At 37.4% G+C, this 14,542-nt stretch overlaps 1 protein-coding gene across 1 annotated transcript; it reads right to left on the reverse strand.

Moving 5' to 3' along the window:
* Nucleotides 1-8,837: 8,837 nt before the first annotated feature.
* LOC139046024 (putative olfactory receptor 2B8) lies at nt 8,838-9,770 on the reverse strand. The gene has a single exon (XM_070516789.1). It carries the CDS (start codon nt 9,768-9,770, stop codon nt 8,838-8,840), a length of 933 nt encoding a protein of 310 aa, XP_070372890.1.
* Between the last annotated feature and the right edge of the window lie 4,772 nt (nt 9,771-14,542).

Consider the following 14,542-nt stretch of genomic DNA (forward strand, 5'->3'; position numbering starts at 1 on the left):
TGCACATTTGGAGAGGTTCTAGTGATAGAAGTTGTATTTTTAATTTCTACAATGTCTGCTTAATTCTTTCACATAGATTCCAATTTTATGTTGAAATTCTATTTCCTTTCATCACTTTTTCCCACCTTTCCCTCCATTTTTGTTGAATGTATTAATCACAGCTATCTTAATGTCTTGGGCTGCTAAATCCACTATCTAGATCATTTGTCCCTCTGCTTCTAGTATCATTTTCTCCCCTCAATTGTCAGTCATATAATGTTCCTTCTTTTAATGTCTTTTAATTTTTAATGATATACCAGATGTGATGTATAAAAGAACCATAGCGGATCCTAGAGGATGTTATCTTCCCCCAGGGAGCATTCTCCCTTTCCTTGATTGGGACTAAGTTGGTCAGGCTGGACTGCAGACTTATATTCAGTCTACCTCTTGTTCTCTCCTATTTCTAGGGCTTGGTCCTCCTGGGATTTTGACCGAAAGTCTGGAAAGTCTTTTATCGGTCCTGAAAGACTCTGGAAGATTATGTTCTGCCCTTCAGCTTAGCTACTTAGTCCCCTGCTCTGTGCAGCTCAAAATTTGGCAAATGCCTTAATAAAGAGAGCTGTGTGGTAGAGATAGGACTCTCCCTAGTGGGTATGCATTTCTCAAGCACAATAAAAGTGCAAGATGTTTTATTTTATATTTTTGAAGCTATTGGTCTAACTCTCTGGTTTCCCACGTGGTCCACTGATAATGGAAATTTCCACTGGAAACATCTGGCCATGTATTTGAAGTCCCTTAGGTTTCCGTTTGTCACTTCAGCCTTACATGACTGTTATGAAGGTTTCTTTTCCTTCTGGCAAAGGCCTTCTCTCTGGGCCAAGACCAATCGTCAGCTCACGTTCAGGCTCTGCAAATGCTCCCTGGGAAAAAGAATCCTGGCATTCATCAGTTCAGTTCAGAAGGTTCTGTCCTCTGTAAGTCTCATCTACATCACTCTTGTCACTTCCACAGCTCTGTAATGTCTTCAAAAGTATGATTGCTAAAAGTTCATCTGGCTTTTTCAAGTAATTTCAGTGGGAATATTGGCCTGTTACAACCTAATACATCCTATCTGGAAGTGGAAGTCACTTGACACAAGGCTACCTTGAATGGGATAATAAATTGAGTTAGTGAATGGAAGCAATGTTTATTTGCTGAAAAGGCAAAAGTAAACACCTAGATGGATACAGAGTATGGAACCTTTGTGTCATAAAAATGATATGGTTATCAGTGAAGTTAGTTGTCATGTTTGAAAGAAAAGTCCAAGGAATTATTATTAAAATAATCATATCTGTGGCAAGTAGAACCTCCAACCAGAAGCAACAAGAACCACAGCAGAACTGGTGACTCGGCTTCCAGTGGCAGGAACCCTAACACCAGCTCCAGCAGCAGCGGGAGCTGTGTACAAGTCTCTGGGTCCCTCAGCCCCTGCAAGTGACTGTGGCACCTGAATGAAGCAACCCTGGCAGTGGTGCAATGAGCAACCCAAGATAACCCAGGAACAGCAGTGTAGGTGGTTCTTGGGAAAGTAGCATCTGAGCCTGCAAAGAGCCAGTGGAGGAACACAAGAGCCAGGTGATTAGAACCAAAGCAACAACAGCTGTACCCAAATAAGAAAAGGTGATTACTACCACAAATGTGCTGGCAGAGGATCAATTGCTCAAACACCATGAAGAACTACAGTAACACTGCAGAACAGAAGGAAAATTATAACTCTCCAGAAAGCACATTTGAAGTCACTGAAGTTTACAATCTAACTGATAGAGAAATCAAAATAGTAGTCATAGAGGAACTCAACGAGTTACAAGAAAACTCAGAAAGACAGTTCAAGAGCTCAGGAATAAAATTAATGAACAGAAGGAACACTTCATCAAAGAGATTGAAGCTTAAAAAAAAAGCAAACAGAAATTCTGGAGATGAATAACACAATTAATGAAGTAAAAGATAATGTAGAAAGCATAATAAAGTAGAAAAAATAATGTAGAAAGCAGACCTTATGGAGGAGACAATTAGTGAGCTCAAAGATTGAAATATAGAAATGCTTCAGGTGGAGGAGGAGACAGAACTAAGATTTTTAAAAAATGAAGAAATTCTTTGAGAAATATCCAACTTAATTAGGAAAAGTAACATAAGTATTGTAGGTATCCCAGAGGGAGATGAGAAGGAGAAAGGAACGGAGAACTTGTTCAAAGCAACAATAGCTGAGAAATTCTCAAGCCTGGGAAAACACTGGACTTACAAGTACATGAAGTCAATAGAACTCCTAATTACATCAATGCCAAAAGACGTTTTCCAAGGCATATAAGATTAAAACTGTCAAAAGTCAATGACAAAGAAAAAATATTCAGGGCAGCAAGAGCAAAGAAAATAACCTGCAAATGAACCTCCATCATACTTTCAGCAGATTTCTCCTCAGAAAACTTACAGGCTAGGAGAGAATGGAACAATATATTCAAAATACTGAAACACAAAAACTATCACCAAGAATACTCTATCTGATGAAATTATATTTCAGATATCATGGAGAAATAAAAGCTTTCCCAGACAAACGAAAGCTGAGGGAGTTCATTTCCACCAGACCTGCCTTACAAGAAATGTTGAAGGGAGCACTCCTGTTTGAAATAAAAAGGCAAAAGTTTACAAAGCTTCGAGCGAGGAGATAATAGTCAGACAAAATCTGAAAATTGCCACTCTATATCAGAATAGGTTAGCAAACATTTAGTTATAACACAGAGTATAAAGGGAAAGAAAGCATTAAAAATAACTATAAACTCTTCAACTTAGTCACAAGCTCACAACACACAAAGGAGTAATCTGTGAAAACAAAAATTAGAAGGAGAAGAGGAAAGGGATGCTCAGGTTAATGGGGAGAGGAGGATATCAGAAAATGGACTATCTCATCTACGAGATCTTCTATACAAACACCATGGTAACCATTAAACAAAAAATCTGAGCAGAGTCACAAATCATAAATAAAGATAAAACTGAGAAACTATCACAGAAAGCCACCAAATTGAAATGGCAGTCAGAAATACAAGGGAAAAGAAACAATGGAAATGTAGAAAAACTGGAAAATAAGAGATTAAATGGCATTGTTAAGCCCTCATGTATCAATAATGACTCTAAATGTAAACTGATTGGATTCTCCACTCAAAAGACACAGAATGGCTGGATGGATTAAAAAACAAGACCCAACAGTATTCTGCCTCCAGGAAGCACATCTCAGCTCTAAAGACAAACATAGGCTCAGAGTGAAGGAATGGAAGATGATACTCCAAGCAAATGGCAAGCAAAAGAAAATGAGTTTAGACATACTTATATCAGATAAAGCAGACTTCAGGATAAAAAAGATAATGAGAGACAAAGATGGGCATTATAGAATGATAAAAGGGACATTCCACTAAGAAGACATAACACTTATGCATATACATGCATCTAACACAGGAGCATCAAAGAATATAAAGCAACTATTAACAGACCTAAAAGGAGAAACAGAAAGCAACACAGTAACAGTAGGGGACCTTAATACCCCACTTACATCAATGGGTAGATCATCCAGACAGAAAGTCAACAAGGAAACAGTAACCTTAAATTAAACACTAGACTGATGGACTTAATAGATATATGTAGAACATTCCATCCAAAAGCAGAAGAATACACATTCTTCTCAAGTGCACATGGAACATTCTCAAATAGACCATATGTTAGGAAACAAGGCAAGCCGTAATAAATTTAAGAAGGTTGAAATCATATCAAGCATCGTTTCTGACCACAGTGCTATGAAACAGGAAATTAACTTCAAGAAAAAAGTTGGGAAAGTCACAAACATGTGGAGACTAAACCATATGCTACTGAACAACCATTGGATTAAGGATGAAATCAAAGGAGAAATCAAAGAATATCTGGAGATAAATAAAATGAAAACACAACAAACCAACTCTTATGGGATGCATGAAAAGTGATACAAAGGGGGAGATTTAGAGCAATAGAGGTCTACCTCAACAAACAAAAATCTGAAATAAGTAATCTTAAACTAAACCTAAAAGAACTAGAAAAAGAAGAACAAAAAAAGCCCAAAGTCAATAGAAGGAGGGAAACAATAAAATTCAGAACAGAAATAAATGAAAAGAAAGGACAATGAAACTGAGAGGTGGTTCTTTGAGAAGATAAAAAAAATTGACAAACCCTTAGCCAGACTCACTAAGAAAAAAAGAGAGAAACTTAGGTGAATAAAATCAGAAATGAAAGAGGAGAAATTGCAATGGACACCACAGAAATACAAAGGAATATAACATTACGAAAAGCTATATGCCAACAAATTGGATACCCTGGAAGAAATGGATAAATTTTTAGAATCATACAACTTCCCAAAACTGAATCAAGAAGAAACAGAGAATCTGAATAGACCAATCACAAGTAAAGAGATTGAAAATGTAATCAAAAACCTCCCCCAAAATAAAAGTCTAGGACAAGATGATTTCTTGGTGAATTCTACCAAACATTCAAAGAAGATTTAATACTCATCCTTCTCAAACTATTTCAAAATAGGGAAGCATATGGGCATTTCTGAACTCACTCTACAAGGCCACCATTACCCTGTTACCAAAACCAGAAAAGGACAACACAAAAAAGGAAAAGTATAGGTCAATATTGCTGACGAACATAGATGCAAAAATCCTCAACAAAATATTAGTAAATCGAATACAAAAATTCATTAAAATGATCATACACCATGATCAAGTGAAATTTACTCCACATATGCAAGGATGTTTCAACGTCCACAAATCAACCAATGTGATACACCACATTAACAAAATGAGGAATAAAATTCACATGATCCTTACAATAGATGAAGAGAAAGCATTTGACAAGATCCAACATCTATTAATGATAAAAAAAAAAAACCTCTCAATACAATGGGTATAGAAGGAAAGTACCTCAACATAATAAAAGCCATATATGACAAACCCACAGCCAATATCATACTTAATGGTGAAAACTGAAAGCCCGCCCTCTGAGAACAGGAACAAGACAGGGGTGCCCACTCTCAATACTCCTATTCAACATAGTACCGGAGGTTTTGGCCAGAGGAATTAGGCAAGAAAAAGAAATAAAAGGGATGCAAATTGGAAGGAAGAAGTAAACCTTTGACTCTTTGTGGATGACATGTTTCTACGTGTAGGAAACCCTATAGAATCCACCAGAAAACTATTAGAAATAATCAACAACTACAGCAAAGTTGCAGGGTACAAAATCAACATACAAAAGTTGGTTGCATTTCTACACACTAATACTGAACTTGGAGAAAGAGAAGTCAAGAATACAATCCCATTTACGATCCCAACAAAAAGAATAAAATATCTAGGAATAAATTTAACCAAAGAGGTGAAAGACCTATACACTGAAAACTATGAGACATTATTGTAAGAAATTGAAGAAGATAGAAAGTAATGGAAAGATATCCCATGCTCATTCATTGGAAGAATAAAGATAGTTAAACTGTCCATATTACCTATAGCAATCTATGGGTTCAATGTAATTGCAATCAGAATCCCAATGACATTCTTCATGGAAATAGAACAAAGAATCCTAAAATTTATACGGAAAACCAAATGACCCTGAATAGCCAAAGCAATTCTGAGAAAAAGAACTAAAGCTAGAGGCATCACAGTCCCTGACTTCAAAATATACTACAAAGCTATAGTAATCAAAACAGCATGGTACTGGCACAAGTCTTAGGCATCCGTCTTAGCAGCATCTTTCCGAATACCATGTGTATTCACGCAAGGGAAACAGAAGAAGAAATAAATAAATGGGACTACATCAGACTAAAAAGCTTCTTCAGGGCAAAGGAAACCATGAACAAAATGAAAGGACAACTCAACAACTGGGAGAACATATTTGCAAATCATATGTCCAATAAGGGATTAATTTCCAAAATATAAAATGAACTCATATAACTCAACAAGAAAAAAGCAAACAACTCAATCAAAAAATGGACACAGCATATGAACAGACATTTTTCCAAAGAAGACATACATATGGCCAACAGGCACGTGAAAAGATGTTCAACGTCACTAATTATTAGGGAACTGCAAATCAAACCTACAGAAATATTACCTTATAACGGTCAGAATGGCTGTAATTAACAAGACAAAGAAAAACAAATGTTGGAGAAGATGTGGAGAAAAGAGCACCCTCATGGTGAGATTGAAAACTGGTGAGGCCACTGTGCAAAATGGTATGGAGATTTCTCACAAGATTAAAAATAGAAATATCATATGATCCAGCTATCCCATTACTGGGTATTTATCCAAAGAACTTGAAATCAACTATTCAAAGATATTTATGCACCTCTATTGCAGCATTATTCACAATAGCCAAAATGTGGAAGCAACTCAAGTGCCCTTCAACTGATGAATGGATAAAGAAGATGTGATATATATCACATATCACATATCACACGTATATACGTATATACAATGGAATACTACTTAGCCATAAAAAGACAAAATTGTCCCATTTACAACAGCATAAGTGGACCTTGAGGATATGATGTTAAGCCAAATAAGCCAGACAGAGAAAGATAAACACCACATGATTTCACTTATATGTGGAAGATGAACAAACAGATGGATAAAGAGAACAGATTAGTGGTTACCAGTGAGGAAGGGGGTTCAGTGGTGGGTGAAAGGGGTAAAGGATCACATATGTATGGTGATGGATAAAAACTAGACTATTGATGTTGAACCTGAAGCAATCTCTCTCTCTTTTTTTTAAGGTTGGCCCTGAGCTAACATCTGTTGCCAATCTTTTTTCTTTCTTCTTTTCCCCAAAGCCCCCCCCCCATACCTAGTTGTATATTCTAGTTTTAGGTCCTTCTAGTTGTGCTGTGTGGCACTCTGCCTCAGCATGGCTTAATGGGCGGTGCTGGGTCTGCACCCAGGATCCAAACCAGCGAAACCCTTGGCTGCCAAAGCAGGGTTTGTGAACTTAACCACTCAGCCATGAGGCCAGATGCTGATGCAGTCTTTACAGAAACTGATATATAATAACATACACCTGAAATTTACACAATGTTGTAAATGAGTATGACCTTGAACAAATAGTTAAAAAAATCATATCTTCTCTGTTATATCCAGAATACAATCAGAAAGCACTCAATTTATTCAACACAAGCAGAGACAAAATCATTATGGAACTCAACAATTCACTAATCAATTTTATTTTAAGTAAACAGAATAAATCCTTGCTCTTCTATACTTTAATTAGCATAATAATAAATGAACAAAGCTTCAAACTTGTCATAGTTTAATAAGAAACATTTAAGAAGAAAATTATTTAACTGCACATTGAGTTTACCAATTATTTGATTCTATTTTTTACTTTATTTTATAAATCCCCTTCAATATCTGCTATTTTACTAGTATGCCATGAAATATTAATTAAATATCTTGAAATCTCTGTTGAATGAAAATATTTTTAGGTTTCTACTAAACTGTGGATTTTTGTAGACTACATACATACAAATACACACAGATATACAAACACACACACACACTAAACATCTTTTTCAGTCAAAATATAGTTAATTCACAGCAATACAATACTCAGTAGTAAAATTTTCTTTTGAAAATTATCAGTGTTTTTACCTTAAGAACTGGCCACTAGGTATCTATGTGGAATGAATAAGCGATCAGACACTCACTGTACAAATTATCTTTGATTGAGATCTTCAAAAGAGAATTAGGATTCATTCTAATTGGCTAAATATTACTAATATCAAAACCACTTTAGAATCTACTAGTTCAGTTCAATGGAGAGAAGTAACTGAGATCACAATATAAACCCAAACTTTGTGTGAAAGGAGCAAAAAATACTTAATGTGGTTATTTAGTGTCATACTATTCTATTAATTTTCAGCTTCTTTAAACCTTTTTAAAAGTAAATGATATTGAAGTACAATATATGTACAAAAAGTGCAAGTACCTTAAGTGGAAAGTTTGATGAATTTTCACAAATTGTATACCTTATGTAACCAGCATCCATGTCAAGAATCAGAACGTAAGCAGAAGCCCAGAAGCCCCCTCCCTCTATTTCTCCTTCTAATCATTACTCCCTAGAGGAACCACTATTCTTTTTTTGGTTGCTGTTGAAGAAGATTGGCTCTGAGCTAACATCTGTTGCCAATCTTCCTTTTTTTGTTTGAGGAAGATTGTCACTGAGCTAATATCTGTGCCAGTCTCACTCTATTTTGTATGTGGGATGCCACCACAGCATGGCTTGACAAGTGGTGTGCCTGGGATCCAAACCTGTGAATCCCCCGAGCCACCCAGGCAGAGCACACGAACTTAACCACTATGCCGCTGGGCCGGCCCCAAGGAATCACTATTCTGACTTCCAGCATCACAGATTCATTTTGTCTGGTTTTGTGTCTTATGTAAACGGAATCATACAGTATGAACTATTTTGTGTCTGGCTTCTTTCACTCAACATTATGTTTATGAAAATCACTCATGTTGTATGTACTTAAAATTTGTTTACTCTCATTATTGTATAGTATTCCAATACACAGAAGACCACAGTTTGCTTTTAGCTATCTTATATAACTTATTTGCTCCTCACTGGATGGTTGGCTCCATGGGGCCAGGGATCTCTGTTTCCATCACTGATATATCCCAGATACCTAGAATAGCATCTTGTACACAGCAGGTGCTTTGCAAGAATTTGTTGAATTAAGATATGACTAGATTTTAGTCACTCAGAAGTCTTCCAGTGCACAAGTGCTTGGGCCTGCACGCCCTGTATTAGCTCTCTCTCTAGTCTCTGGTTCTCCTCACTAGTCTCCTTAGCGCCCCTTTGACTTCCTTGTTCCTCAAAGTGTAAATCAAGGGATTCAGCAAGGGAGTCACCAGAGTATAGAAGAGGGCAATGCTTTTGTTCACATCCTGCGAATAACTGGAGGGAGGCTGGAGGTACATGGAGATGAGTGTGCCAAAGAAAATGATCACTACCATTAGGTGAGAGCCACAGGTTCCAAAAGCCTTCCACCTTCCATGGGCTGATTTTATCTTCAGGACTGCACGGGGAATGTGACCATAGGATACTAAGATTAATGACAGGGGCACCACCAAGAAGAAGACACTGACAGCAAAGAGTTCAGCCTCATTGATGGAGGTGTTGGTGCAGGCCAGTTTTAGCATCACTGGAACTTCACAGAAGAAGTGGTCTACTCGGTTTTTACCACAGAGGGGAAGAGTCATGGTCAATGCCGTCTGTACTACAGAATTGCCAAACCCTGTAAGCCAAGCAGTCACAACAAGCTGCAAGCCAAGCTGGGGATGCATGATCACCATGTAGTGGAGTGGGCGGCACACAGCCGCATAGCGGTCATAGGCCATGACAGACAGGAGGACACACTCCACTCCCCCGAGTCCCAAGGCAATGAAGAGCTGGGTCACACAGCCACCATAGGTGATGGTCTTGTCCTTCCCCTTAAAGTTGGCCACAGTCTGAGGGACAGTGCAAGTAGTCAAACAAAGATCCATGAAAGAGAGGTTGGAGAGGAAGAAATACATAGGGGTATGGAGGCGAGGATCCAAAACTGACAAAAGGATAATTGTGCCATTACCTAGAAAGCTCAAAAAGTAGATGATCAGGATGGCCACAAAGAGAGCCGTTTCTAGCTGAGGTCTGTTGGAGAAGCCCAGGAGAATGAATCCAGAGAAGGTGCTGTCATTAGCTCTTTCCATTGCACTCTGCCAGTTGGAATTAAGAGGACTCTATGCTTTTACTTTCCATGTTTAATCCACCTCTTTTTTCCTAGAGTGGGTAAATAAAGTTTGGTTGGGAGCTTGAAGCATTTTCACAACACTTCCTGGTTGGCAAGAAAGGGAGTGATAAATAGGTACTGTATATGAGTATCTTCTATGCTTCAGGCACTGGCCTAAACTTCCTATGCATTTTCTCAAAACAACTCTATGAGCTTGGCATTACCATGATCTCCACTGAATAGAAGAAGGAACTGAGTCTTAAAGAGGTTCAGTAATTTTCCCAGAGTGACTCATCTAATGAATGGCAGAGGGGCTGGCTCAGCAGTTAAGAGTGCAAGTGCAGCTTCGGCGGCCTGGGGTTTGCCGGTTTGGATCCGGGTGCCGACATGGCACCACTTGGCAAGCCATGCTGTGACAGGAGTCCCACATATAAAGTAGAGGAAGTTGGGCACGGATGTGAGCTCAGGGCCAGTCTTCCTCAGCAAAAAGAGGAGGATTGGCAGTAGATGTTAACTCAGGGCTAATCTTCCTCAAAAAAAAAAATATATATATATATAGCACAGGCAGGATTAAAACTGACGCCACGACATGAGTTCTTTACTGCTAGGGACACTGCCTTTTTATAATTGCATGAACTCTAAAGATAATCCAAGTTTCTCAAAAAATTAAATGTAATTGTCTTGAATATTTTGCAAATATGTGCTCCCCAGTCCCTCTAGTTTTGTTTTCCATGAAGAATTGAAATATTTCAGACTGCCTTTCTTCTGTTTTGTGTAGAGAAAAAATATATTATCTGAAGTTTCATAAACTATAAAATTTACCATCACCAATTTTATTCAAAGAGAATAATACGTGTTAATGCCTACACCAAAGGAACCTTTGGTTACGGAGCCTGAAATCATGTTTAAAGGTTGGAAATGATTTAAGAATTCATTGTGTCCAAAATCTCATGTTTTGGAGGACTAATCCTGAAGAATCACCATTGATACCACTTTCAGCAAAAACTCAGGGAACGAACAACACAATGTTTACTCTTTCCTTTTCTTTTACTTTGTAATTCTCTTTTTAAATTCTTCAATGTGGTAGAGTAATTTATTTTTTTCCACCTTTCACTCTGCTCTTCCTATAAATACCAAATCATTCCTTTTTTTATTAAAATCAGCAGGCATTTTCTTGGAAATAAACTTCTCTCTCACACACAAACACACGCACATACACACCCTCCATGATGCAAGTTTAGTAGTAAATAACACGTAAGGAAGAGAAATATTTCATAATATCACAACAGCCTAGAAAAGAGTCTGGTATATGGTAGATTCACAAAAGATATGTTGAATAAATGAAAATACGGTAGAAGTTTAAAATCTGTAATAGGTTATAGAAAGTGAATTTAAGGGTTATTGAAATCTATAAGTGTACAAGGGCAAAAAAAAAAAGGAATCTCAAACAACAGTTAATAAGCAGTCTTTACCATTCAAACTTTAGATTTTTGTAAAATGCTGTGTTGTATGGACCCTTTCAGGACTGTTAATCTTTTGTAAATGTCACTTTTCTGTTAGCAAAACCCATGACCAGGCAAGAGGATATTGATTGTTTTGGTGGCTGTTGTTACTGTGTTTTCAAAGAGTGAAATTAATTTGGAATAGTAAGTTATAAAATGCAATAAAGTGGGAATCAGGATGCTTGAATTCTAATACAAATCTACGACTAATAAGCTCTGAGATTCTAAAGGCTGCTCCCCCCACCCCTGCTTCCTGGCCTTCTCTCCTTCAAAATAAAAGAGATACTGTTGTCAGCTTTTAATAACCAAAGAAAGACAATGTTTTTAGCTCTTTACTGAAACCTGGTAGGTTTATGTTCCAATAGATCTATTGTGGAATTTTTTTTTTTTTTTTTTTTGGTGAGGAACACTGGCCCTGAGTTAACATTTGTTGCCAATTATCCTCTTTTTGCTTGAGGAAGATTGACTCTGAGCTAACACCTGTGCCAATACTCCTCTACTTTATATGTGGGCCACATCAAGCCACAGCATGGCTTGATGAGTGGTGTGTGGGTCTGTGCCCAGGATCCAAACCCAAGAACCCCCGGCTGCTGAAGAGGAGCAACTGAACTTAACCATTACGTCATGGGGCTGGCCCCCTACTGTTGTACTTTAAATATACTCTCCTCAGTCCTTCCACACCCCTTAGTGACAACACGGTTCTTAATTTCTATAGCTTCCAGATTATCAGGCCTTGTTTCAAAATATCCAGAATCATAAAACTGGCATTTAGTCACCAGAATTTGTTTTATCAAATGTTGTTGGTGCTTACCTTTGCTTCTTCTCTCTATCCTTGTGCTTTAAGAGTCACAGAGAAGGAGCGTCTCCAGTCCATCACGGTGCCAGTTAAAGGCTCTTAAAATGCTTTCAAATAGGCTGTTGTTTCTCAGAGATCACTGAACTATCTCATGACTCAGTCTAGAACATGATTTGAAGTGATTTTATTCTTCTTACTGATGCACAGAAAGTGATTTGAACCAAGAAAGCACATATTCTAATAAAAAAGACATAAAGTTCATTGTAACTACAAAAGTAGAATTAAATTGACATAGGCATTTTAATATAGATTTCTGTATGTTATATTCTTTTCCTGGCCTGCCATAACAGAGTACCACAAACTAGATGGTTTAAGACAACAGAAATTTATTGTCTCAGTTGTGGAGGCTGGAAGTCCAAAATAAAGGTGTTGGCAGGGTCTCTGAATCCTGTAGGAGAGAATAAATCCTTGCAATTTTCCAGCTGCTGATGGTTTGCTGTCAATTTTGGGGGTTCCTGGGCTTGCAGCTGAAGCACTTCAATTACTGCCTCGGTAATCACACAGCAGTCTCCCCTTGCCTGTCTGTCTTTTCTGTTTTTCTATAAGAGTACCAGTCATATTGGAATAGGGCCCACCCTAACTGAGTATAACTTTCCCTTCACTTGATTACATCTGCAAAGACCCTATTTCCAAACAAGGTCATATGAACGGGAACCAACGATTAGGATTTCAACACATCTTTTTGGGGGAACACTATTCAACCCATACCAATAGAATAGTGTAATCACGCTTGTCAAATTATAAGAGTTCTTTATTATAAATGCGTGCTATGCAGTGATAAGCCTAAGATGTAGATACTAGTTCTATCTTATTCCAAGTTCATAAACGAGGTACAATGTGGCTATGATAATTGCTAAGATTATTATCGATAAAATTGCTATTTCTGTTATTCCAATTGGTGTGTAGATAGCAGAAGTCCACAGTAATAGGAAAAACTGATTCCCCTTAGTAAGCATGAATATCCAATGAAGGCTTTTCTTCTATACACACCTTGTTACACTTTAGGGATCTGAAACATAAATACAGGTTGCATGCCTATAAGACTTAGCACTAAGCATTTGGTTTGAATTGAAAGAGAAAATACTTATGTCCTTTCACTTCTTTATTGAAGTGGTATGTGGAGTTTAGACTACTCTTTCAGTCTAGAGTTTAATCGATGTATAAAGCAAACTCATGCACAGACACCAGTTCTGCACGAAGCACCACCACATTTGGATCTAAGGAATCAGGAGCAAAAGGAGCAATCTCAGCTGGCCTTTGGAACATTTGAATGGATGTTGGGTTAAAAATATGACATCTTCTTTCATAGAAGAATAAGAAAGATTATAGCTATCCAATTACCTTCTCAAAGAAGCAAGATGGTCTTTGAAGGACCACTGCAGTTCTGCGAAACTAGAAGATTGGCATATTGTTGGGAACGTTAATATCTAGCAGCTGAAACCACATGATTAATAGTTCCCCATGAATGCTGATACATTCAGTAATTACTAAGCCGTGTGTGGTCTTGGAACTGCAGAAATGTGTTAGGGGCTGAAGTAGATAGAACAGAATTCTTAAAATAAATACAGATCCATATATTTTAAAAATGCCTTAAAATATGCCAACCTTGGGCAGGATAATCCTTGAAAATTGTTAATCATCAAAGTCAAGGAAAATGGAAATTGTTGGTACTTCAGGATAGTCAAAAGTAGTACCAACTCTTTTTATAATTATTGCTAGCATAACATGTCATCCTCAGGATTTTCCAGGAAGATTGTCCACTCATTTTATAGAGTGTTCCAGTGCAAAAGAGGAAAAATAAATTAGAATGGACAATTGAGTCTGTAGCTAAACAGAAGTTGGAATCTGTGAATTCTATGGAATCTGCCCATGAAAGAAGGGCTAATACTACATCTGAAGGATATATTTATAAGTCACAAAGTCAAAGTACATGCTTTAGGGACTGAAATACATGAGGATGTGTTTATTTTTAGCGGTACCAAGAGTGCCCTGCCCTGTGTAACTCATTAGCCTCAGTTCAGGCATCCAGAGTTTGGCTGCCTCTTGGGAGCAGCCAAGCAGGAAGGCTCTAGAGAGGTGACAGCAACAGGTTGTCCATCTCTTCCTGCCAAATTGACTAGGAGTGAACCTATTGTCTACTTAATTTCCATTTCTCAAATCTAGTAGTATTGATTGCAAATTTTTCTGCTAGACTTTAAATCCTTTTGTTTATTTGAGACATGATTGATGTATAATACTATTTAGTTTAAAGTGTACTACTTAGTGATTCAATATTTGTATATATTGCAAAACGATCACCACAATAAGTCTAGTTAACATCCATCACCGCACACAGTTAAAATTTTTTTTTCTTGTGATAAGAACTTTTAAGATCTACTTTCTGGCAACTTTGAA

The sequence above is a fragment of the Equus asinus genome, chromosome 8, assembly GCF_041296235.1.
Source record: "Equus asinus isolate D_3611 breed Donkey chromosome 8, EquAss-T2T_v2, whole genome shotgun sequence".
NCBI lineage: Eukaryota > Metazoa > Chordata > Mammalia > Perissodactyla > Equidae > Equus > Equus asinus.

What these genes read in the sequence shown, in the direction of transcription:
- LOC139046024 (XM_070516789.1), bottom strand. Translation starts at nt 9,770, where the DNA reads ATGGAAAGAGCTAATGACAGCACCTTCTCTGGATTCATTCTCCTGGGC.